Raw genomic sequence first — 27,392 nt, forward strand, 5'->3', positions numbered from 1 at the left:
CTTTACTGATAAAGCGCTGAGTCAAATGCCTGCTGTCACGGTCCCTGTCACAACCAGGGTCCCTTCACAATACATACCTTTTAAGGAAACCAGAGCTGGATGATTTCTTAGGCGGCCTAGACTGGAGTAGGATACAAAGGTGTGTCTTGAAGGCTACATCTTGTTCCTGGACCCTGCCTCTCTGACTCATCGGGCTTCCTGTTTCCCCTGACATGAACATCTGTTTTCTCAAGACCTTCAACTTCTGGACCAAAGCAAAGACAGCTAAATATGGACTCAAAGCACAAAAGCTATAAAACATATAGAAAAATTTTCTCTTTTAAAATTTTTTTCTCAGATATTTTCTAACAGCACTAAAACGTGACTAAAACAGCAAAATGGTGAACTTAATTTTTTAAAAAAAAGTAGGTTTATTTACCCATATATTTTTAAATTTTTATAGTTATTTCTATTTTGATATCATTTTAGTTGTGTATAATCACACACTTGTTTGGGAGTTCTACATATGCATACACATTCATGCCTTTATTCCCTCATTCAAGCTTACCCCTCTAAACCTCTGTTAATAACTGTAAAAGAAATCCACCTTTCAGAGCAGTTTCAGGTTTGCAGAACTGAGAGAAACATGCAGAGAATTTCCCATGCTGTCTTGACCCACTCATACACAGCCTCCCTGCCCCACTCCAACTATAGTAAGGCTTATGTTGTATCCCCAGGTCCATGGTTTATGGCAGAGTTCACATTGCCCAGTTTATGAGTTTGGACAAAGTTGTAATAACACATAGCCAATATGGTATCACATAGAAATATCCTATGCTAAGAATCTGGTGTACTCAATTTGTTTATTTATTTTTCCTCCCCTTGGCTCCTGACAATTGCATAATTTTTATTGTCTCCTTATTTGCTTGTTTTTCTTTTAAATTTTTTTCATTAATTCTTGGAGAATTAATACATTGTAGTTTATCTATATTCACCTCTTCCCAGATCTAACTCCCCCTTCATGCTCACCAATTTTATGTTCACCAAATATCATCAAGCCCAATTTGCGCAACTGCTCTTGAATGTATAATCTTCCACTGGAACATGGTGGCTTTATCAGGGCCCACACCCTTAGTGAAAACTAATTTTCCCAATTCTTGCAGCTGTATATCACCAATACTCATCATTCCATGGACTTTCTCTGACTTGAGCTCATGCAAGTCTTGTGAATGCTGTCATACATAACTGGTCTGAGTTCAGATATTCAACTGCCTTATTATGTCAAGGAAACATTTTCCCTGAGTCATCTATTGCCTCTGGCATTTACAATATTTCCATCCCTCTTCTGTGATGATTTCTGAGATTTGAGGAGTGTGTGTGTGGTATAGACACCTTGTCTATGGGTGAGCATTCTACAGTTGCTCATTGTCTATATTTAACTCACTTAAGAGTTTGTACTCATTGTCAACTGCTGCTTAAAAAAATTTATCTGGTGAATCTTGAGAGAAGAACCATTCTATTGACAGAAGAATAATCATTAGGAGTCATTTTAATAGTTTGTCCCGTTAGTAGAATTATAATAGTGGGTTATATCCTAGGGCCTAGGACCCATCTAGGCACAAGTTCTTGGCCCCAGTAACAGTGACAGGTTCCATCTTTTGCTGTTCTCCTTAAATCCAATCAGAAAGTGATTGGTTACTACCATGGCATTTGTGCCTTCACTCCACCAGTGGGTGTATCTGTCCAGCTAGTTGTTATTTTAGCTCACAGGGCTTATAACTGGGTAAAACTGGTGATTCTTTTTCTCCTGCGGTAGCATCACAGCATCCTCCATCCCTGTGGCAACGAGCCAAAGGAATGAAGCTTCCACATCACTTCCAACTTAGAACACACTTCCACATCACTTAGAACTTTCTCAATGTTCTATTGCTGAAAATGCCATAATCTTGAGATATGTCGAGTCATAAACCATAGAGATTCGTCTTTTCTGAGACAGTCAAACAGTTGGAATCTATGAATATAAGATTTCCAATGGGCTTATTTTACTTAGAAATGTTCACCTGAGGTTTTTTACATATATATTTTGTTGAATGAAAGCTCATTTATTTACAGTACTGAATAATATTCTACTATAATGTCTGGGTGCAGTTTACCTATTCACATATGGAAGGATATCTTTGTTGCTTCCAATGATCAATTAGTTCTTGGCGATTAGGCATATATCTGTAAATGTTCATGGGGATGTTTGTATAGATATGAATTTTCAGCTCTTTCATATAAAAATTGAGAAGCTCAACTCTGGATCATATGGTAAGTTAGTTTAGTTCTGTAAATATTGCCAAGCTGTCTTCAAAGCTGCTGAAATATTTTGTATTCACAGCATTGATGAATGAGAGCTCCTGCTTTCCCAGATCCTGTTCAGCATTTGGCATCATGAGTACTGTGGATTCTGGTCACCTTAGTAACTGCATGTTATCTCATTGTTTTACTTTTCCATGATGACACGTCATTCGAATCATCTTATGCTAGTTTGGTACCATGATATATATATACATACATATATAATATATATATACACACACACACACACACACACACACATATATATATATATATATATATATATATATATATATATATATATATATATATATATATATATATATATATACATATATGAGATATGTTGAAAAATCTTAAATTGATTTTATTTATGCCGAGATGCAAATTCTTTACACATCTTAGATGACAGTTTTCTTGCATTCTTCATTCACTTGTGTGGAATCCTTGACATCCATGATATCCCCTAAGTTCCAGAACTCACAGATCTTTCACTAGTTTTTACTTTTCAAGCTTTCTACACGTCTGTTGACTTTCTACTCACCCTTCTGTGCCTAGGGTAGACATTTGCAAATAAATAAGCATTGCCTATGAAACTGCCTCAGCTTAGGGTATTTAGGGGGGCAGATAAAACATAGACAGCTCATTAACCAGTCACTCAGGAAGCCCTGGACAAAGCAAAGCATAGCCGCAATGTTCTTTGAGAAAGCACAGCACTCTTGTCTTACCAGCCATTTGCCCCAGGAATGTGGCTGCTACTATAGCAGAGCTAAAAGAATAGGGTGGGGGTCAGGATGTATTTAAAGACCTTGCTTACTGAGGTCCAAGAACTTTCTCATTCATGGGTTGTAGAGTTGTTAATAGATTCTGGATTTTTAAAAAAGCAAGTCTTACTGAATTTTTGCTATATCATTGTCTTCATGGATTGTTGGAATTCTGAATGTACAGGTTTTATTGGTACCATCTTCTTCCCTAGAATTTCTGTTTTTCAAATTTTATTTTTTTTATTTTAAGTGTATGTGTCCATGGCTGAGTGTATGTAAGTGCATGGTGTATATGTATGCAGGAGATCAGAAGAGGGTATCAGATCTTCTGAAAATGGACTAATAGGTGGCTGAGTCTCCATATGGCTTGGGAACTAAATCCAGATCTTCTGTTAGAGAGGTAAGTGCTCTTAGCTACTGAGCCATGCCTCCAGATCCTTCCCTACAGTTTCAACAACATCCACTACGTGTCACACACAGTACTTTTCATTTTATATTCAGACATTTAAAAGAATACCATACATTGGGCTTTATAAACTCTATAGGGATTTGAGCTCCAGATTTGTGAGTAGTGAAAGTTCTTTCTACTGTGTTGTACTTTTAGTTGCCTGTGCTCTACACTTAAAAAAAATGCAGTCTCCAGAGTTGAACTTTTAGTTTGCCTTACTGAAAGAAACTCATTTGCATGTTTTTTGCCTTTCTATTTTGCAACAATTATTTACTGTTCAGGGTTCTCTTTATCCTCCCACAATTGATCTATTATAGTGTATTTATTGTGGGGTATATGCACATAAAATTAAATGTTTCTACCCTTTCATTCATTATTAAAATGGGTTCTAGAGAATATTTTTAACAAAAGAAAGTCATTAATTGAAATAGAATCACAATGGTCTTATCCTTTTTGGTTAAGCTACGCATCAGCTTTTTGAGATGATTACATTTATGCTGATTTTCCTAACATAAACAAGAACTGCTGACATCTTTTCCCCAACAGCTGAAGAGGAACAAAAATACAAATAAATGGTGCACAGCTCCATGGGCATTTTTAGCTCAGTGTAATTCTGGTGGTTGGACTCGTATACATTCCCATTATACCCAAGCATATAAAATGAGTCAGTTATCCTTAGAACAACCCATGAACTCTAACTGAAGCTTGAAGTACGTTGTAGGATTTGTATGTGTTCATTTCTAAAAAGAATGTAAGCTATGCTGTATCAATATTAAATGTTTCGAAGGAGAGGAGAGATTTTGAGACAGGATCTAGCCATTTAGTCCAAGGTAGTATTGACCTCCCAACTTCCTGCCTCAATTTCTGTAGTGTTGGCATTAGAGAGTTTTAAAGGGTGGACTTCTACAATTGTACAAGTGAAAGCATGAGTTATTTAATGTTGTGTTATTGTGAGAATTTAAAATCTCGAATAACACTGCAAACTGTTTTACTTCTCACTGAATTCAGTGAGGTTCTAGTGTGTGTAACTTAGGTCGCTGTGCCTGACACTCTTCCAGCTCTGAACCCCTGGCCTAGCAGGTCTTCATTATGTCAAGCCCTTCTGTGGGTGTGAATAAGACATAATTAGTTCTAATCTGGGTAATAAGTTTATGACAATGGCCAGCCTCTGGAAGGAAGTCTATCTGCAGTTCAGTCAGAACACAGCTACCATGGCTCTACAATAGTCACCATATGGGAACAGTTCATATGACATAAGCTGTGACATATGGGGAGTTGATCCAGCTGGCTATGACCTTCAGGCTTCAGCACACACTCTGAATCACCAGTGTTCATATTCACTATAGTTCAATTTTGTATTGTTATTGAGGATCTGAAGACACCTGCTTTCCGCACACTTTTATAAACTATAGTTATATAACAATGAATATTTGCACAACCAATATCCATGGAATACTGTATTGGTGATTTTTCAGGGCACTTTCCTCTCCTTGAGCGAATTTTGGGACCAGGACACAGCAGGACAGACAGAGAAACACTCACAGGCATCTCCATTTGACAAGCCAGAGGAAATAAAGTATTATCCCCAGCCCTTCCTAACCCTGGAAAAATCATCTGGCATTTGAAGCCATGCCCTTTGTTCTAAACTGGGCAATACTATCCTATTCTGATCATTCTGAGGCTCTTGACAAAGCATGTCCAATCACAACTTTGGTCTTTAGCTTTACACTCCTGGTAAGGGATGCACTAATTATAGCAGAGACATTCTGTAAAATGCCATGTCATCAAATGTAGCTTCATAGTTAATAATTTTCCCTCCATCTCATTTCTCCTCATGATTTAATATGAAAAGTAGGAATTGAGGCAAGTTCTTCCACATGAGTGCTCAGTTTCATCGTGGTAATCACATTCTGTGATTGCTCTAACAAGACACTACAAACGTGGATACTTAACATTTTCTTAAACTTTTAGAAGCCATGAATCAAGAATTGGTTTCACAGGTACACAATGAAGATGCTGGCAGAACCATACTCCCTCTAGAGGCCCAGATAAGCATTACTATCATTTTTCAGAGGTGTGCCTTTTCCTTTTCCTTATCAGGACCCCAGCCTTCCTCTTCAAGCTAACAGCAGAACACTCACGTTCCTCCATTTTCGCCTCCGCTCTTCTGTCCGGCTTCATCTACCACCCCTCTCCCAGGAATTCCTGTAATTACTGGGACTACATCTTGATGTTCTTTCCATCTCAAGATACCCTATTCATATCCACAAAAACCTCTTTTTATGCATGGGGATATTTACATGCTGTGTAGATTAATGGAAGTGTTATTTAGCTCACTAAAATCGTGTACAAATTCTGCTTTCTTGTTACTGTAGATAGCTTTCTACACCATACAACCATTCTGCCACCATACAACAGGATCTGTTTGCAGTATCTCCACATTTTCTTCAGATTCTGCACTTTCATAGTCACTTTTCAATGACACAGCCAAGGCAACTTATATGAAAATGAATTGGGGGCTTACGGTTTCAAAGATTGTGCTCATGACCATTACGGCAGCAGGCAGGCAGGAATGGTTCTGGATCAGCAGTTGACAGCTTGCATCCAATTACATCAGATACAAAGCAGGGATAGCTAACTGTAAATGTCACGGGCTTTCTGAAACCTCAAAGCTCACCCCCAGTGACACAACCCTCCACAAGACCATACCTTATAATATTTCTCAAGCAGTTCTACCACCTGGGTACCCAGTATTCAAACATGAGCCTGTGGGAGCCATTATAATTTAACTACCATACCATTGCAGCATTATTAGTTACTTATGGCCTTTCCATCCCAGGAAACCTAGGCTTTTCCTGTCAACCCATTGCTAAATCCATTTCCATATTTTCAGACTTTGTTACAGTAACACCTCTTTTCTGGATGCCAAAATTTGTATTTGTTTTTTTTACTGGTACTACAATCAATCATCACAAATGTATTTTCTTAAAGCACATCAAAACCTATTGACTTATAGTTCTGGAAGTCAGAAGCCACAGAAGTCTCATGGGGTTGTATATCAAGGTGTTGGCCAGGTGCATTAATTCTGGGAGCTCCAGAGGAGACTCTTGTCTCACCAGTTCCTGGAAGACACCTGCATTTCTAAGTCCTTGGCCCCGTTCTCACTTCTGACTCCAGTGACTGTGGGAGACTTGCATTTCTGGACTCATGGCTTCATCACTCTCCTGTCTGCTTCTACCTCTGCATCTCCTCCGAGAACCTCCCTCCCCACCCCCCACACCCGCACATCCCTCACGTCCCCCCATTCATTCCATGGGTTTAGAATGCTCTACTTGATTAATCTAGGGCAATTGCCCCACTCTGAGCCCCTTACATTATTATATCTGTAAATAGCCTTTTGCCATATGGAGTGAGTAGTCCTAGATCTGGGAGAGCTGTGGATTTTCTTGATGTTTACAATGTCATATGCCAGTTCTCAGCACCACTTCTACCGTAGCATTGCCATGGAAGCTAGAAAGTGTTCAATCTTTAGTCACCTTGCTGTCATTAAACTTCCTACCTCTATCAATCCTTTTTAACCTTTTGTTTCATATCTATGATTTTCAGACTATATAATCAACTATTATTTTCCAAATGGGAAGACTAGACTAAAGAAGTTAGGCCTTTTTATAAATATCACACAGTTAATAAGAAGTACCCTCTGGGATTTGGTTGTATAGACTACTTTACAGTATCTTCTATCTTCAAGGGGACCTCTGGCCAAACTTGAAGTCCCCTAGTGAGTTTGGGGTTCTAAAATCTCAATTGTGACATGAAACCAATTAGAAACAATGATCTCCATTTACAAAGTACCCCTTTTCTTATTGTAAATTAAGTTGTTGTATAGACATTATGTCCTATTTGTTAATGCTTGAATTGTCTTAGCAGAATGTATAAGTAAAACAGAAATTGGACCTTTGGAAAACAAATACCATGTGCCAGTATCTTCCAGTAATTCATGAATTTCTGCCAAAAGCAGAATTCTCATTCCTTTGAGCTTTCTTTACTATAGATAAAACCATGAAGGCTTTGTAGATATACTTAGGTGGCTCTTTTAGTATGTGACAGTCTGCCCTTCCACGAAAAGGTTTGAGCTGAATTCCAGGTGGAACTTAGTTACCCAAAAGTGCACTCTGTGTCTAGAAGCCCAAATCAGAAGAATTCATCTATCTACAAAAGCCAAGGTCATTTGTGCAGTATGTAAAGACTGCCAAAATGTTAGTTTATTATTAAGACTGAAGCACTTGCTTTTGAGGAATTCATCAGAGTAGTTGATGTCTGTTAGAGGGCAAAGTCTCTCACTGATGAAGTAATTGTCCCATAACTTCAGACTGATGACAAGTCTCTTTATAAAAGTAGGCATGGCTTGTTACTAAGATGATAACTGCACTATACAAGACACAGTTGTTCATAGTTTTAGTGGGACCATTTTAACAGAGTCTTTAGAACATACCCAGCTAAATTCTATCTAGTGGTCTCTGCACACATTTTCCATAGCCCTCTGCCCCGTGCTATATATATGTGACATTCTCCCTCTCACTATATGCTAGAAGATGAGTCCTGTTGAGCATCTCTGCCAGAATATTACTTTAAACTGTGCTGACATAGTGATTATCTGCAGGTGGGCAGTTCTCAGGGCCAGGCTTCTGTAGTGAAACCCAGAAAAGTAGCCAGGGCACTCTGGTCCTCCTTTATGTGCTTGATCTTGGCCAGCAACAGAGAAGAAATATACACCAGGGGATGGACAGAGTGCCCAATGTAGGAGTCTTGTTTCTATGGGGTCTATTTTGGCAATTGGAAATAAACTACAGAGATTATAAGATCTTAACCCATAGGAGCCATGTGAACAAAATGAAACCATTACCAAGGGATTAGGAATGGGACTTCAACGGTTACCTTGCCAGCAAATAAGCTGAAGGCTCAGCTTCCAGGCTGGGCTTCCTGCACACCAATGGGAAGCTGAGAGTTTGTTGGACTAAGGACCAGTTAAGAGAGCTGGTCAACATGTTAACAGCCAGAGAGAGGTCCTACCATTGCCATCATCTCTAGATCCGCCCTGGTGCAAAACGAACGGAGGCCCAGGAAGTCGCTCAAGTCATGAAGGGTGATATAGAGCTGAGGCTGCTGGCTGAAGTCCTTTGTGCTGTATGCCAGAGAGGAGCCAGAGGCATGCAACTCCCACAGTCCTCTCCCTTCCTATGTTCACTGTCATGTTCCTTGATGCTGTTACTATGTCATGTGGATTCTGTTTCCATTATTGAAACTCTCTGTTCATTGTTGATTTCTTTAATACATTTCTTTAATTTACTAACAGTCATAGATAGTATCTTTATGATGGCTACATAACTATTCTCAAAGGGCTGTTGCTTAAGTTCTTATTTTTCTAATTCTGGTAAGTTAATATCTGTTTACATTGCCATTCCGCAGTCTTGGATAATATCCCTCCTTTATAATTTGTGGCTGAAGATATTCCTTTCAGTTAGCAACCCTGTAAAATACTAAGAGTTTAAGGACAGTCAGTTGATTATGAGCTAAGCTGACAAATATACACATAATGCACATTAGGGTTTTAAAGTTAGTTTTTCAAAGTCATAACTGTGAGATTTTTGCGATGTGTAAGATAGTTCTGCTTGAATGTGTACAAGATACATCTTTATACCAAAGGTCAGAATGCAATACGTACACACGTAGAAAAACTCCGAATGAAATGTTTTAGATGATATACTAAGTGAATGAGACATATCAGAATGTTTGCTTCTATTTATCTATCTATCTATCTATCTATCTATCTATCTATCTATCTATCTATCTATCTATCTATTTATCTATCTATGTATATATTTATGTATGTATATATGTATGTTTGTATATATTTATGTATCTATCTATATATCTATCTATCCTCAGTTCCACAAGTATATGCAAAATATTCCTTTCAATTCCGTCTCTGCATCTGAACATGAAAAGAGAACTGGTAGCATTTCTTGTCGACCTGTACTCACGGCCCTTGGTGACTCACTCCTTCCTTGGGTACTGTCCTGCAGACAGTGCCAAAAAATTTCTTTGTATTGATGGGCATGCACTTCCATCCTGCTTATTCAGAGAATTGCTAGATTCTCTGAAGAGAATCAGGTCAGGCTGTAGTGGTCACCTGTGATTAGTGTTACCAATTTAACAACAGACTAATCTGTTTCAACAAAAGGAAGTTGTGAAAGCAAAAATGAATGATTTTGCATTTCATTTGCATCCTGTGGGCATGAACAACATCTCTGCTTAATATAGCAAGCAATAGACAATAGTTAGCTACTTATTTTCTGTTCTAAAAGGTCTATAGAGGAAGTCAAATGTTTCATATTTTTAGTTCATGTTGTATAATTAATTTAATTTTAAATAATGGGAAAGATCATAAGAGACAAAAAATAGGCTCATTAGTACAATTTAGAATTTTGCCAAATTAGCGAAAACTCTGTAGAGGCATAAAAACAAGTGTATTACTGTTTTGTATTGTACAACACAATGCCAGACGCCAAGAAATATACAAAGAAAAGAGGCTTCTTTAGCCCTTGCTGTGGAAGCTGAAACATCCTAGGTAATTTTTGTCACCTCTCTATTGAGGTCTCTGTGGTGATGATATAACTGTAGCTGGAGCATGTGTGGAAGAATACCATGGTGAGATGGGAAACCAAAGGAAATGAGAAGCTAGTTTGGTATTTGTAGCCACTTTCTCTCTCTCTCTCTCTCTCTCTCTCTCTCTCTCACCTTTTCTTTATTTTTTTAATTTTTTTCTGTATTCTTTGTTTACATTCCAAATGATTTTCCATTTCCTGGTTCCCCTCTCCCCCTCAATCCCATAAGTCCTCTCCCCTCTGCGTGTTCCCCAATCAACCCCCTCCCACTTCTCTGTCCTGGTATTCCCCTATAATGCTGCTCAAGCCTTTCCAGGACCAGGGCCCTTTCCTTCCTTCTTCTTGGGAGTGATTTGATATGTGAATTGTGTCTTGGGTATTCAGAGCTTCTGGGCTAATATCCACTTATCAGTGACTGCATTCCATGTGTGTTCTTTTGTGAATGAGTTACCTCACTTAGTATGATATTTTCCAATTCCAACCATTTGCCTAAAAATTTCATGAATTCATTGTTTTAAATTGCTGACTAATATTCCAATGTGTAAATATACCACATTTTCTGTATCCATTACTCCATTAAGGGACATCTGGGTTCTTTCCAGCTTCTGGCTATTATAAATAAGACTGCTATGAACATAGTGGAGAATGTGTCCTTATTGCATGCCCGGAATTCTCTGGATATATGCCCAGGAGTGGTATATTAGGGTCTTCTGGAAATGTCATTCCTCAGTTTTCTGAGGAACCACCAGACTGATTTCCAGAATGGTTGTACCATCTTGCAATCCCACCAGCAGTGGAGGAGTGTTCCTCTTTCTCCACATCCTCACCAACACCTGCTGTCTCCTGAGTTTTTAATCTTAGCCATTCTGACTGGTGTGAGGTGAAATCTCAGGGTTGTTTTGATTTGCATTTCCATAATGACTAATGAAGTTGCTCTTGAAGAACTGCTAGAGCTCTTCAAGAATTAACTCAATCCTTCTAGCATGGTTCCCTGAGTGACCAGTCATCACCTACAGGGTCTCACCTCTTAAAGGCCCTACCAACTCTACACTACCATGCTAAAGACTTCTAGCATATAAACTTCTGGGGATCCCACCCCAGCATAGATGGGCCTTAGCATCCACACCCTGTGGAACAATACTTTACCATCTTACAGAGCAGAGCCTATAGTCATAAGGTAGGTGTTAGATGCTGTAGGAGCCTCTCTATAGGCAGAGGTTAGCAGCTTGACCTCCACTCCTGGCTCTGTCACTGAGTAGTCCTACAAGGTGGGCCTTGCTTCCATCTGGAATATAATGTGATATCTGTGGTAGACCTCTGGATGCTACTGTGGTGATGGGGCTTAATATAGCCAGAGCACTCACACAATGCCTGGCATGGTATGAGCAACCATGACCATCAGCCTTGTGGTTGGTGAAATTCTAATGTGGAAAACTAGATTTGAATTAAAGGGCTAATAATCAGATTGCTCCAGAAAATTGCTATTGCAATTCAAGTTCTTTTCTGGACCATTAAGCAATGAGAAAAGCAGAGTCTAGTAAAGATTTGATTGTACATTGACCTTGCATTGGTATTTTTTGTGTGCATAAACTATTTAAAAAAATAAATGTATTTTTAGCCTGGCCAAAGAAAGCATGTCAGACAATGATGAACAAGGGGTAGGAAGTGGCAATTCATCATTGGAAAAGCACCCTCGATGGTGTTATGAGTGATGATGTGTATATAGACACACACACACATCAGACCACAGGGGTTCTGAGTGCTTTGGAGTCACACCTTTCCTCCCAATGATGCTTCTTCCTTCAGTACAAACATGTAATTTAGGGGGAACAGCTAGACAATTTCATAAAAGCACTCATCAAATGTTTAATACAATGGCTTTGTGGGAGGAGGAGGTGGGCCCTTTTAACCATCTTCTTTCACTTTTCAGCCTGACTATCTCTGCTGAGTGCCCAATGCAGCTCGAGGACTTCCCGATGGACGCCCACGCTTGTCCCCTGAAATTTGGCAGTTGTAAGTCATTTTCCCATGTTAAGAGCTGTGGGTGTGGTCTGGGGTCAAAGCCACATTCATTCAGAATTAGGCTCAATCTGCAAGTGCACGTGGCAGGATGAGGATTATCTGGAGACTCTAAGTGTGTGTTGTCCTTCTGCATGTCATCTGGACCAGGAGAACTGGTGCTGTGAGCATCCCTCTTAGATCAGGATAAGCTGTTGTGTGTGAAGACACCAAACAGTCTGGAATGTGTACCTCTGATGTGGAAAGCGTTTTCCTAGATCTTCGCTAGTAGCCCCTCTTCCTAGCTTTTCTTTGCAGAGACCTCTCACCCCTGTGTTCTTCATAAGTTAGGTTATAAGCTTCTCACTTTTGACACAGTCAGTGATTATTTTTATTGCAGTGCTATGCTGACTCTCTTGTAGACTCTGGTAAGTTCAGTGATCTTAGTCTGTCATGTGTATGATCTGTGCTCATTCAGAACACTTGAGTTGTAAGTCAGTTGTGTCCTCCTTCACACATGACCAGCTTATCCTGATCTGTGATGGATGCTCATGGCACCAGGTCTCATGTTACAGACCACATGAGGAGGACAATTACTTGACTAACTGGTCAAATCAAAATACATTAGTTGCACACTTGTCAAATGTTGTGAAAATTCCTCAGTTTCAGTCCCTGTGTGTGAGGTTGCAACTTAGCTACCTGTTTTCTTTTTTTCTCTATGTTCCTATGACCTGACACTTGTCATTTAATCTTATTCTGCACCCAGAGCCCTGTTTTGGACTGTATCTCAGAGATTTCATTTTATTTTTCATCTTGACATAAGATTTCACTAACTAACCCAGGCTGCCTTGTATGAACGTCCTCTACAGGCTGCCCTTGAACCTTGACCATCCTGCTTTAGTCATCAAAGTGGCTGGTCTGGCTCTGCTAGAGCACTGTGCAAGGTTTCGTTTTGAAAATAGACTGTCCTCTTGGAGATTAAGCTTGAATGGTAGGGGTTATTGAATCTTAGATACCCTACCCCTTGGCCAAGGGCCTGAAATGTCACCCAGGCTTGCTAAGCTCCCAGAATCAATTCATTGGCTCTTCTGCCATGGGGTGGATGACTTGGACATTAAGTGTATTTAGTCACTTTTGTTCTTTTTGCTTTCAAACATCTTGGTGTTCTTTGGCTTTGATAGGTTACTCACAATGTGTTTTGGTGTGACTATTTTTTGTGGTTTTAGACTGGGGGGATCGTTTTGGTTTCCTGGGTCTGTTTGTTCATCTCTTCCCCCACATTTGGATATTTCAGAGTCCCTTCTGTCTTCTGAAGCTTCATCATTTGGCCCGCTTAATGGTGCCTTATAGGTCTCTTAAATTTCTTTTTCTCTCATTCTTCTTTGTCTTTTTTCAGCTTTGGTGGAATAATTTCTGGTGACATATCTTCAGTTTTATCAATTATTTTGTGTACTTTTTCTAGTCTGTTGTTGATTCACTCAATTTAATTTTTCAATTCAGGTGTTATAGTTCTCAGCTCTATTGTTTCTGTGTGGTACTCTTTTGTATGTTCTGTCTCTGTTAAAATAATACTTTGTTTATGTGTTAATTCTCTGACTTGTGTGAACATGTTTGCCGCAGTTATTTTGAAGATATTGGTAGGTAAGTCATGCAACTTCATTTCATTTGAGACTTTTTATCTCATCCATTTTTGAACATATTTAATTATTTTCTTTATTATTTCCTTATCTATCTATCTACCATCTATCTACCCATCTATCTATTATTCATTAATTTATTTATATTGGCAAATACCTTACAAAAAGTGTTGTTTTTGTATTCAGATTTCTGCCATTATAACAAATATTTGGCATAATGAACTTACAAAGAAAAAAATACTTTTTGGTTTACATTTTTTAACATTGTAGTCTACGATCATTCAGGTTTCTTTAGGTCTGTAGCAACATGGCATGTCCTACTAGAATGCATGGCAAAAAAATTACCCACATCACAAGACAGAGAGCAAAGAGCAAAAGAAGTAGGTGGATCCCAACATTTCTTCCAAGGGCTTACTGCCAATGACCTAAGTTCCTCACTTTAGCACGTAAGCCTTTGGATGACATTGAAGAACTTACTGTAACTGTCTTCCAGTCTTCTAGACCTGTCCATGTTCATTAACCCTCTTGCTTAGACACTCTGAATCTTATCCAACTAGTCTACGCTACCAGCATGACTTTAAGCAACTCAGATATGTCCTGTGCTTGCTGAGTCCTCTTAGCACTCAAAGCCTGGGAAGATAAAGGCTTCCTTCTCAAGCAGCCCTCAGAAAAAGATGGATCATTGGAGTCTCCACCCAGCACTTTCATTCCCCAGGAGAAGGTGATGAGTGGGACATGCATCTTGCTGACCAGCTGGGAGTTTCATTAACTTAAATCTTCAGTTCTCACTGACATTTAACGTAGCCTCTAGAGGAGTTAGCACAGTGAGTCTCAGACCTACCATATCCACTTTCCAGATTCTTCATATGTATGTGTTTGTTGTTGTTTGTACCATTTGCACTGAACTCCAATGCTATGGCTGCAGTACTTGTGCTCACTGGCCTAATGCCTGCCCCTTTGTTCTTAGCTACCTGAAAATTATCTAACCCTTCAGTTAACAGCTCTTAATGTAAGATGAAGCAGAAACCTGTTCCTAGGAAAGCATATAGAAAGGTCTGGATGCATGCTCTTACCAGGTACATTGCAGAGGCTGTGAAATTTAGGGTGAATTTATATATTTTTACTACAATTTATAGCTGCATATTTAAGTATGATATTTATAATAGTTATACCATATTTAAATACCATATTTGGTACCTTTATATTAAAAGAGAATCTGTTCTACATTTAACATATTACACACACACACACACATACACACACACACGCACACACACACACACACACACACACACACACACACAAACACACAGTAAGTTTGAATAGTTACATGGCTTCAATCTTAGCCTTTCCTGGCTGCATAGTGTTGTGGTGAAGTGGAGGTTTGGCGTGACTGTGTGTGTCTATATACGTCACAGTTCTAGCTCCTGTCTGGCACTCGTCCCTGAAAGATTCTGCTCACCCCTTTGCACCTGTGCTGCAGCGATGGCTCGGGTTCCTCTCTAACTTACTGGCTTCCTTCTTCCAGGAACCTAACACTTTTTTTGAGTGAGAATATTTTTATTATTTATTTTTATACACTCCATATTTTATTCCCCACCCCGCCAACCCCTGTCCACCATCCCACTGTTCCATATCCTATACTTCCTCCCCTCCCCAGTCTCCATGTGGATGTCCCTACCCCCATCCCACCTGACCTCTAAACTTCCTGGGTCTTTCTCCAGTCTCTTGAGGGTTAGGTGCTTCAAATCTGAATGAACATAGACCCAGCGATTCTCTATTATACATGTGCTAGGGGCCTCCTATCAGCTGCTGTATGCTGCCTGTTTGGTGGTCCAGTGTTTGAGAGATCCTAGGGATCCAGATTAATTGAGACTGCTGGTCCTACTACAGGGTCTCCCTCAGCTTCATTCAGCCTTCCCTAATACAAAAGCAGGGGTCAGCTGCTTCTGTCCATTGGTTGGATGCAAATATCTGCATCTGTCTCTTTCAGCTGCTTGTTGGGCCTTCAGCAGTGCTGTCATGCTAGGTCCCTTTTTGTGAGTGCCCCATAGCCTCAGTAATAGTGTTAGGCCTTGGGACCTCCCCTTGACCTGGATCCCACTTTGGACATGTTGCTGGACCTTCTTTTCCTCGGGCTCCTCTCCATTTCTGTCCCTGTAATTCTTTCAGACAGGAACAATTGTGGGCCAGAGTTATGGCGGTGGGGTGGCCCCCCTCTCCCTCATTTGAAGCCCTGTCTTCCTGCTAGAGGTGGGCTCTATAAGTACCTCTCCCTACTGTTAGGCATTTCATCTAAAGTCCCTCCCTTTTGGTCTGGTGAGTCTCTTACCTCCCAGGTCTCTGGTGAATTCTGGAGGGTCCCCCCAACTTCCCAAAGTTGCTTGCTTCCATTCTTTCTGCTGGTTTTCGGGGCTTCATTCTTTTTCCCTCCCCTAATGTCAGATCAGGTTCCCCTCTCACCCCTCTCCCTCCTCACCCCCACCCTGTCTACTTTCCCTCCTAGATCCCTCTATCCCTTCCCACTTATGATTGCTTTCTTCTCCCTCCCAAGTGGGACTGAGGTGTCCTCACTTGGGCACTTCAGAAGCTGACACTTCTGAGTGTTAACTCTCCTCAGTATCTTTTTTATGGGGATCCAGGTAATAGTCGTCTGATTTCTACTTTCTGCTACTCCTGGTAGGGAGGAGCTTTTCTGACCCAAAGGGTTTCATTTTGAATTACCCTACACTTCCAAAAAGAGGCTTGGTTACAGGAGATAAGTAAGTTTGTAAGGTGAATGAAACATTAGGTGGAAGGAATTTTTCTTTCTTTATTTTTTTGAAACTGTTAAGTGCTCCAGAGTAATTGCATTATTTGTTTCTTAGGGCGTGATGGTATAAATGACTTTCACCAGTATTTCTTGGAATTACTTGTGGGTAACAGTGAACAACAGTGTTTGTAATGAGGTGCCATTGAGTCTGAAGGTCCCCAGGTAGGTTATCTGAGACCTCTGAGCTCCATGCCTGAAGGAACAGGAATTGGTCCCATCTCTAGGACATTAACTGTAATTTAAATTTATGCTGCTCTTTATATATGAAGATTATGGTTTGATTTGATCAAAAACCAAAACACAAAGACTATTTTTGCCACACCGTGATGCTGCTCTGGTCACTGGCTAGATGAATTCAGGCCACTGTGATCCCACATTTAATGGCAACGACGTGCAGGGCAGACAGCTCAAAAGCAATTTTGGATAAAGAAAGGTATTTGACAGCCTAATTTTTTTTCGTCACTAAAATTATCTCATACTTGTCAGGCAACCAACTGCAGTGAAATTGCTTCTCACACTCAGAGATGCACATATGCATAATGGAGGCTCCTCACTCTCTCCGTCATAATATGAGCACTACACATAAGCCAAAGCCAGCAGGGACAATTACTGACCTCAGTAGAAATTTGAGATTGTCGTGTCCGATTGCTTTTAATGACCTTGAAGAGATTGTCATGTCTGATTCCATTTAACATACTTGATATTGTGAGGATGGATTTGATTTTATTCTAGTGTTGATCATTTATTCGCAGCGTTTGTCACAAACCATTGCATAACATGGTTTAAGTACATACAATCACCTGAGAGCTAGAAAACTCTGGAAAAATTATTCTCCCTCAGCTCATGAGCTTCACATTCAAAACAGGCTAATTTTAAGAGAAGCAATGCTATTCAATTAAATGTGTTTTTATTTGTCTTTTATCTTTAGATTTGCTAGGAAAAAATAGATGCTTCTCCAACATGTTCACTTATACTACTTATGCATATGAGCATGCAGAAGCTAAATGTGCAAGTGTAATGAGTTTAAATTACCCAATTCAACAGTTCTTTGCTATTAGAAGACAAAAGAATGCAAATGAGTATCTCTCTTCTGGTTTCTCTGGTTTGTGAGAGCCTAAGTGAGCTAGCCACCCATCATTGCTGCCTCTCCTTTCAGTGTTGAAATTAGTCTAGCTTACAGACAGGCCTTCCTAGGCTGTAAAGAAGTTACTGGGGGATAATGGCATGGCTTCCATTGGCTGCATTCCAATCCATATTCTTTGAAAAAGAGAAACGAAAGTCCTAATACTGTTGTTCATTTTATTCTTCCAATGGTGCATTCATTACATATGAGCTGAAATTATAAGATAGTATCTGGACATTAGAAAACATTTATTAAGTTATAACTAGAGACTTCTTTGGTGAGGAAATTGGTTGTACATCTCATGCTATGAGATTTCAGTGCATCCCAAGTATGGACACATGAGCCTATTCTTGTGCCCAGGGTACCCAGGGAGCAGTGGCTCCAGTTTCAAAAAGCTTGGTACATATGAACATCAATGTTCACGAAGTCTAGAAGCTCACTGAAGTCTTACCTGTGTGTATGAAGTTAAGATTTGTTGAATAATAATGCAGGCACGGTAGTTACTTTTGGCTTTTTTGTGGTCTGAATGATTGTGCCTCTTCCTATTCATGTGTGTAAACTTAATTCTCAGTGCATCAGAGATAGGGTTAGGAGCGTCTTTGGGAGGTGATTACATCATGAGGACAGAGTCTTGCGGAGTAGTATTGCTCACTCACTAAAGAGCTCCTCTTATTCTTTCTGCCCTATGCCGACATGGCAAGGTGATAAGAGAAATACTTTTGAAGAGACCAAAATAAACACAGCTTAAAAAATACTTCGTATTTGGCCTTAATTTGTTTGGGCTGTCAGATTATCATTTAGTCACCCTGTTCATTAACAACATTTGTATTTTTTATGTTTATGAACCAATTAACATAATCATTCCTTACTTTTCTGTAGGCTGGGATGACCAAGGTCCTTCTGTTATCAGAATTGGTATCTAGGAAGGTCTTGCTTCATCTTTACCTAGGGTTGTCTTTTTGTTATAACTCAAAGAATAGAAGGAACAAGAGATCTCCTTGTAGCCATTTTATAAGGACACAAATCCTATCTTGAGGACTCTATCACATAGCCTATTCAAGCCCTAATAGCCTACCCCCCCAGAATGCTAATTCCCTATGATTTTTGAGGACCGAGTAGTCACTGGGCACAGCAAGCTCTCTGTACTGTACTGAGTACAGTGAGAAAATTAGAGACATGACCATAGATTTTCAGCAAGGAACTGATTATGGGCACATATTGGAGACTTGAGTATGTACCTTTGCACAGTTAGAAAAGGCCACTGGGTTTCACAGTATTGGAAGCTACCAGAAGCAGCTTCTGTGTAGTTGGTCTATGATGAATAGGACATTGTACATTTAACTTCACCTTAAACTATTGCCTGGCCCCCTGGCTCCTCTTCTCAGAGAGGGAGAAAGCATTTTTTTTATAAGCTAGATGAGAGTCCCTTTCTTTTTCTCTGTGTCTGGTCTGACTGAGGCCCATATGCATGGAGAGGAGCACCACTGATTATCCAATGCTCTCTAAGCATCCTGCAAGGCCTAGAGTACCTTCCTGTCCTGGCAGCCATGACCCTACTCTGCAGCTTAGATTGTAACAGTGAGACACTTTACTGGTTCACTCTCCTGATTATCATTTTCTTAACTCTTAGTTGATTCTGGTCAGTGGGCAAAACCCACTGTACCAATGCTGCCTTCTGGTTTTGAAACAGGGATGCTGATCTTCTAGGATGACGGTGATGCTATATTGATAGACATTTACTCTTTGCAAAGTTTTCTTTTCTATATTTTTAAAATGATTTTAAATGATTTCTGTATGTTTTAAATGAGTGTTGACACGATCTCTCGCCTGCTGCACTGTAGAAAGTCACACGCATGCCTGATGGGTGACCTGCTCTTCTGCATACCTAACTCCTAACTCTTGCATTTCTGCCCTTGTTTTATAATAGAGGGGACTTCTAGAGATGTGAGTTTTACATTACTCAAATCCTATCCATTTTAAATCACAATTCTTATTAAATTCTAATATGCATTTTAATGTCAGATTCAATTTAATGCTGAGCAACATAAACTCCTTATATATTGACCAGAAGCTCCTAAGTGTCCTTACATAGTCAGATGACAAGGCTGCTACTGTCCTCACTGACTGTATGAGGCTCTGGACTTAAAATGAGAAAATAAAGTCAAGTTTGGGTAATAGCTTAGAGGAAGTGTACACCTAGCTCATGCAAAGCTCTGGATTGGGCCACACCACGAGTGAAAAGAAAGAGCAGGGAAGAAGGGAGAGAAGAAAGGAAAGTTGAAGAAAAAGGTAAAGAAAGGAAAAATAAATTCAAGTGCAAGGGGCTTTCCATGAGTCTAGATTTGACAGCAAGCTAGACTCTTTCTCCATATATGGTACATTAACATTAGCTATTAATCATTAAACACCTACTGTGTAAAAGTCACTTATTTACTAAATATATAATATTTATGTTTATGTTTTGTCCTAATTTTGACCTGTTAGAGTTGGGAATTGTTTATCCTATACTACAGAATGATAAGCATCTATTAAAGTAGGAAGAGCTTACTCCTGGTCACGTTGGTAGCTAATGTTAGAGTGACTTTGTTCTTTAGAGATCACGGTTTCTGAATGGCTTGTCAGGAAAGGGATGACTGTACTATGGTCTCCCCTTAAATCTTCAGTAGGACGTGGAGTCACTTCGGGGGAAAGAGGCCTCAGAATTAGCAATATATCTTCTGCAAGTTACTTGTAAGGGAACATGCCTGTAACCTTCCTACACAGCGCTGTTCATGCCTGCCAAGGAGGATAAGTGTGAGTCTTTCTGGAGCTCCAACAGCAAATGGCACTTAACACACCTCACTGTTGGTGTATTTTAAAGCCATTTTATTGGGTTCTTATACCTTTTCCTCCCTTCTAACCCTTATTCCACACTAATCCCTTCTAATCTCCCATACAAAGTTAGATGGGAAAGGGGATGTAGACTTCTATAAGTTACTTCCTGATGATTAGGGGTGTCGAGTTCCTTGGTGCTAGTCCAATCGTCAGGATATCCAATTTCTTCTTCTTATCTCTTTACTAATAACCTTTTGCTAAGCCAAAACAACAGCAAGAACAAACAAGCAGCCTTCTCAGAGTGTCTCTTTTCCCCTCTTGGAACTCTTGCATTTATATCCTGTCTAAAGTTCCCAGAATTCCAAACAAACTATCTGTAGCTGGGAAAATTACACCCCTGCTAGTATATAAGGCAGATCATAATCACCTACTGTGAAACAGTCTCTGACCCCGTATCTGAGTTTAAAATAAAAACACCTTTCAATAGTAACACAAACTACCTTAACAAATGCAAAAAAGTAATACTATCTCTTTGCATCTTTATTGACCACAATGAAATAAAACTACCTATGAAGAGCAATAGAAAACAGAAATACAGTCATTGAGATTGAGCAGCATACTACTGAATAATGAACAGTCACTGGAGAAATAGAGTATTTACTAGAATGAATGAAATGAAAATATAATATACCTAAATGTTAAGTCACTGCATTTCAGGAGAAAGCCAACATCATCATGGTGTATATTCTTCTTGACACATGTTTGTATTCTGAGTGTATTCGAGTCTACGCTTACTGGGGATATTCACCTCAGTTTTCCTGTTTGTGTGTCTTTGCCTGGTTTGGGCATTTGAGTAATAATAACTTCATAGAAGGTGTTTGGCACTGCTTCAGTTTCTATATTTTTCACCAAGTATAAGAAGGACTGTCTATAGATCTTCTTTGAGTATTTGGAGAATTCTTCTGAGAATATATCTGGTCAGGGAATTTTTTTTTCTGGAAGGTTTTTTATTATTTCAAGTAATCATTTGCTATGGGTCTATCTGGGTTGTTGATTTGTGCTTGGTTTAATTTTGGTATTATTCATGCATTTCTTTTTATTTTGTTTTTATTAGATATATTCTTTATTTACATTTTGAATGATTTCCTCTTTCCTGTGCCCCCCCCCAAAAAAGTCCCATAAGCCCTCTCACCTCCCCCTGTGCACCAATCAACCCCCTCCTGCTTTTCTGTCCTGGTATTTCCCTACACTGCTGCACTGAGCCTTTCCAGGATCCAGGGCCTCTCCTTCCTTTTTCTTGGGCATCATTTGATATGTGAATTGTATCTTGGGTATTCTGAACTTCTGGGCTAATATCCACTTATCAGTGAGTGCATACCATGTGTGTTCTTTTGTGATTAGGTTACCTCATTTGGGATAACATTTTCCATTTGCCTTAGAATTTCATGAATTCATTGCTTTTAATAGCTGAGTAGTATTCCATAGTGTAAAGATACCACATTTTCTGTATCCATTCATCTGTTGAGGGACATCTGGGTTCTTTCCAGTTTCTGGTTGTTATAAATAGGGCTTCTATGAACATAGTGGAGCATGTGTCCTTATTAAATTCTGGGGAATCCTCTGGGTATGTGCCCAGGAGTGGTATAGCAGGGTCATCTGGTAATATTATGCATTTCTTTTTTTTTTTTAAGCTTCATGGAGTACAGGTTTTTAAAATATTCCCCTATAACATTCAAAGTTTTTTTTGCTGTCTGTTGTAATGTTCTCTGTTCATTACTGATTCTGTTAATTTGTGTCCTATCCTTCTTCTATTTAGTTAGGCCAAAAGTCTTTCAATATTGTTAATATTTTTCCCCAAAGAATCAGCTCTTCAATTTGTTGATTTCTTTTATTGTTTTCTTTGTTTCTATTTCATTGATTTATGCTCTGGATTTTCTTTCTTACCACTGACCCTATTTGGTTCTTGTTTTTTCAACTTTTTAACTTCTTATCATTAAACCATTTATTTGTGCTCATTCTGATTTTTTAATGTAGGCACTTAGAGCTATAAAATGGCTCTCGGTAGAGTGTCAGCATTACATGTTCCAGCTCCGGTAGTTTGGCAGAGAAATGCCCCAATGCCTTCCATTCACAATTCTGAGATTCTCAAGCATTTGGACTGACTCACCCATACCAGTTCTGTCTAGTGGCACGATCCACTTGCCTCACAATGTGTATCTTGGAGGCAGAAGAATAATGGCTTTTGCTTCTTGATACATTCAGTCAATTTCGTTTGATAGGAGAATAGAACCTATTGATATTTGAAGTTATTCTTGAAGTTTGTATGTGTTAACTAGGGTTCAACATGCTGTTGATTTTTGGTGTTGTTATTTTGTTATCATTTTTATTTTGTACTTTAATAAATATGGTTTCCTATGTTTTCCACAGTCTCTCTGCTATGACCGTTCCTTTTCTCGGCCTGAAAAAATGTTTTCTGTACTTTCCTTACTTTTTTTGGCTATTTATCCCATGGAAACACTTTCTCTTTCAATCATGTCAAATAGTTTTTCTCAGTTTGTTATTTTAGGTTGACGGTCACTTGGGATGCATTGCTCCAGGCTCTTCTTTTTTTCAAAGCTTCTGCTGGGAAACAGGTACTATGATGATGGCTTTTCCTTTGTATGACTTGTGTTCTTTTTCTCTTGCAGTTGTCAATATACCTTTCTTTGTTAGTTCTTAGTGTTTTAAGAATCATGCACTGTGCTGATTTCCTTTTCTAGTAATGTCTATTTTGTGTGCTGTGTGTTTCTTTTACTTGTATGTGTGTTTCCTTAGTTTGGATAAGTAAGTGTTCTTCTGTGATCATGCAGAATATTTAATCTACCCAATTGACTTGAGATTATTCTCCCTCATATATGCCTTTAATCCAAAGATTTTGGATTTTTTTTATGGTATTCCACATTTTCTGTGTTTTAAATTTTTTAAATGTTTTTTTTCCTTATGTGGTCTAGGTCCTCTATTTTATCCTTGAGACCTGTTGGTCTGTCTTCTGCTTGATTCATTCTACTTGTGAGGCTTGTCTCTGAGTTTTCTAACTGAGCTATAAGGTTTTTCAGTTCCATCTTCACTTCAGCTTGAGTTCTCTATAGCATTTATATTTCCTGGTTGAATTCTGGTCTCAAGTCATGAGTTATCTTTGCCATTTCCTTTAGCCCTAAGTTTGTGTCTTCTTGTGCATCACCCAGGCATTTACACCCCTGGAACTTTCTCCTTGACTTCCCTGTACTGATTCTTTGTTTCTACTTAAGATGCTTGAATTATTTGAGGAAGTTTATGATTATTCTTTTAATTTCTGTGTCCTTGAATTAATCTAGGTAATTCTAATTGGCCAACATTTCTATAGAACTGGTACATTTTGAGGCTGGTAACACAATCTGGGCATGTGGACTTTTTTGTTAGTTTTGAATTTGTTATTGTTGGAGCATATTGAGGAGAAGAGACAAGGAGCAGGTGTGCTGGGCCTAGCAGTTTGAAGTGGCTTGGGTGGAATAAAGAAAGTGGATATGTGGGGTAGGAGCTTAGTTTGTATACAAGATATGTGTTTCCTTTTCCAAGCAGGGAAAACAGAACATGGGGGCTTTAATGGAAAAGTTGGTTATGGCATGGTAGAGTCCCGTAAACATATGGCAGATATGTGGGGAGCTTACTGGCCCAAGTCTAGAGCATCTCTGCAGTAAAAGCAGGAATCACAAGACTAGACTGAATCACTGGTTGTGTGACCTAAGCTAAATCTGAAAGATTGCAAGAAGTATATGGATTCAGAATTCATGAGTACTGAACAGTTTAGTCCAAGGAGGAAGACATGGACTTTCTGGGTATGGAGTATGATTGTGGAGGGTACAAAATGTCCAATGGGTGGATGCAGATAGCTTGAGTCCTGGTGGAAGCTTTAGTCTGTGCTTTTTAAGACCTCAAAGCCTACTTGCACGGACATATTACCTCCAGTAAGGCTTCAATCTCCTGATCCTACCCAAACAGTGCAACTAACTAGGAACCAAGTAGTTAAATGCCCAATACCACAGCAGACTTCTCAAAACACCAAAGTATATGCAATGAAAAACGTAAAACACTGACAAAGAAATAGAAAAGGATACCAGAAGAAAAAAAAAAGACCTCTTATACTATTGGTTGGATTACAATAAGTAGCCATACTACAAAAGCTATCCAATCCAATTGTATATAGATCCAATATAATCTGTATCAAAATTCCAACAGAATTTTCCATAGAAGTTTAAAAAATCTCAAAATTCATAGGGAATCATAAATCAAAACAAAGAAAATAGCATAATACAGAAAAATCCTGAACAATGCAAACATTGCTAGAAGCACTACAATCTCTGATTTCAAATAATACTGCAAAGAGATAGTAATAAAAACAAGATTTTCTTGCTATATGAAGGCACACTTGTGGCAGTCTAGCTTGGCTCTTTCCCACGGACCCTCTCAGCCCTCTCTTCTAGTCCTTCTACATTGTCTACATTGTCATCTTCTGAACTGCAGAAATGCTTTCTACTGGGGAACTTCTGTGGCCACACTGGGCTATGACTCTGGTAGGAGATTCACACTGTTCTTCCTGTTCTCCATTCTGCTTTCTCCAGATGTACTTGTAAATCCTATAGCAGCCTGGTTTCAGGAGCACTTCTTCTCACTTTACCTCCATTCCCAGGGGACTCCACCTTTTGATGCAGACCCAAGTCTTCATCGCTTTTTCCTGAGTCTACTTTGAGTCTTTCCTTCTAGCCCAACTCCATTCTTTTCTTCACTGGCTATTCCCAAAAAAAATATTCTCCAAGAGGAATCCCAGCAGACAACATGCTTGCTTTGCATGCAGAAAGGGCAACAGCAATCAAAGATTGAAACTCCCACCTAACAAAAACAAGACCAGTTATTGATACCAAGAAACACCTTGCCCATCATACTTCCACGTGCCTAGATCCTAGAGCAAGACTAAAAACATTAAAAGTTAAGATAATAATGATTCCACAAGAAGCTAGTAACCCTATTTCAGTAGACACTGAGTAGCACAGTATTTTTGAAGCATATGAATTTTAAACAGGATATTAAGAATAAATTTCTTAATGAACTCCATGAAAACACAAAAAGTGCAACGACAAACAAAAGCAATCAAGAACATGAAAATATTGAACAAATAAATGAAATCAATAATGAAAATACAAACAGAAATAAAACTAAAAATGAAAAATTGAGGGTGTCAAATATAAAACCTCAGAGGTAAGCATAAAATACAGAGGATAAGGCATAGGAGAGAGAACCTCAGGTATTGAATACAACATATAATAAATGGAAAGATTAGTTAAAGTAAAGTTAAATATGAAAAAATATCCAAGCACAAAACAGCCAGGAAATTTGAGACATTATGAAAAGATCAAATCTACAAGTGACATGGATAGAAGAAGGAGATGAAAGCCACGTCAGATGCACAGAAAACATTTTGAACAAAATTATTTAAAAAAAGTCTCCCCAAGACTCAGTGTAGCAGTTTAAGACAAAACCAGAAGAGGGAAGTGGGAAGAGATGGGTGGGAGAACAGGGGGAGGGAAGGGGGCTTATGTGACTTTCGGGGAGTGGGGGACCAGAAAAGGGGAAATCATTTGAAATGTAAATAAAAATATATAGAATAAAATTTAAAAAAAATCTCCCCAGTCTAAAGAAAGTGGTGCCTACAAAGGTGCAAGAAGAATATAGAATTTCAAATACACAGCACAAGAGATAAAAATTCCCCACAGTACATCATTATCAAAACATTAAAAGTACAGAGCAAAGAAATGATATTTTTTTTGAAATGATATTTTTTTAAAGAAAGCCAAAAAGGGAAAAAGACCAAATCATATCTAATACATTACTTCTCAATAGAGACTCTGAAAGCCAGAAAGGCCTATCTAGATGTTCTGCTAATTCCAAAAGACTGTAGATGTCAATGCAGGCTGCTACACTCAGAAAAATCTATCAATTACAATTGACAGTGAAAGATAAACATTCCACATTAAAATTGAATTTAATCAATTTCTATCTACCAATGCAGTTCTATAGAAGGCAATAGGAGGAAACTTCAGTCTGAAAAGATTAACTATACCCAAGAAGACCAAGCTATAAACTATCAAAGACTAGATATCAAAAGTGGAGAAAACCCATACCATAAGAAAAATTAGCAGGAATCAATAAACATTGCTTGTTGATAATTCTCAATATAAATGGTCTCAATTATCCAATGAAAAAGGCATAGACTAACGAATTGAATAAGAAATCAGGCTCAATATTTCCTCTGCATCCAAGAAATTCAATTCAACATAAAGGATAAATAATATTCAAAATGTAAATAAATAAAATAATCAATAAAAAAATAAAGGATAAACATCTCTCGGGTAAAAGAAAGGGGAAAAGTTGTCACAAAAGCAAGCTGATTAAGCCATTTTAATATCTGATAAGGAGACCTCAAACCAAAAGTAATCCAACAAGTTAGGATACTGGGTACTCATCCAAGAAAACTCTACCAAGTAGATGTTGCAATTCTAAACATTTATAGACCCAACACAAGGACACCCAAGTTCATGAAAGAAACACAACTACTGCTGCAACTTACAAATTGAATCTCACACAGTGATAATGGGTGATTGGTGACTTCCATATCCCATTGCCCCCCAATACACAGATCATCCAGACAAAACCTAAATAATACTGGTGTTCAATTACATCATAAATCAAGTGGCCCAGAAGACATCTACAAAACACTTCACCCAAACACACACACACAC

The 27,392-nt window shown here is 38.8% G+C and overlaps 1 protein-coding gene across 1 annotated transcript in view; it reads left to right on the top strand.

Annotated features, from left to right (window-relative positions):
- The window catches only part of Gabra5 (gamma-aminobutyric acid type A receptor subunit alpha5), a 96,478-nt gene that overhangs the window by 47,073 nt on the left and 22,013 nt on the right, over positions 1-27,392 (top strand). Inside the window, exon 5 of the mRNA XM_052178521.1 lies at positions 12,127-12,209. Coding sequence (XP_052034481.1) covers positions 12,127-12,209 — 83 coding nt within the window. The remainder of the gene's footprint in view (positions 1-12,126; positions 12,210-27,392) is intronic.

Source organism: Apodemus sylvaticus, chromosome 1, assembly GCF_947179515.1.
Source record: "Apodemus sylvaticus chromosome 1, mApoSyl1.1, whole genome shotgun sequence".
Lineage (NCBI taxonomy): Eukaryota > Metazoa > Chordata > Mammalia > Rodentia > Muridae > Apodemus > Apodemus sylvaticus.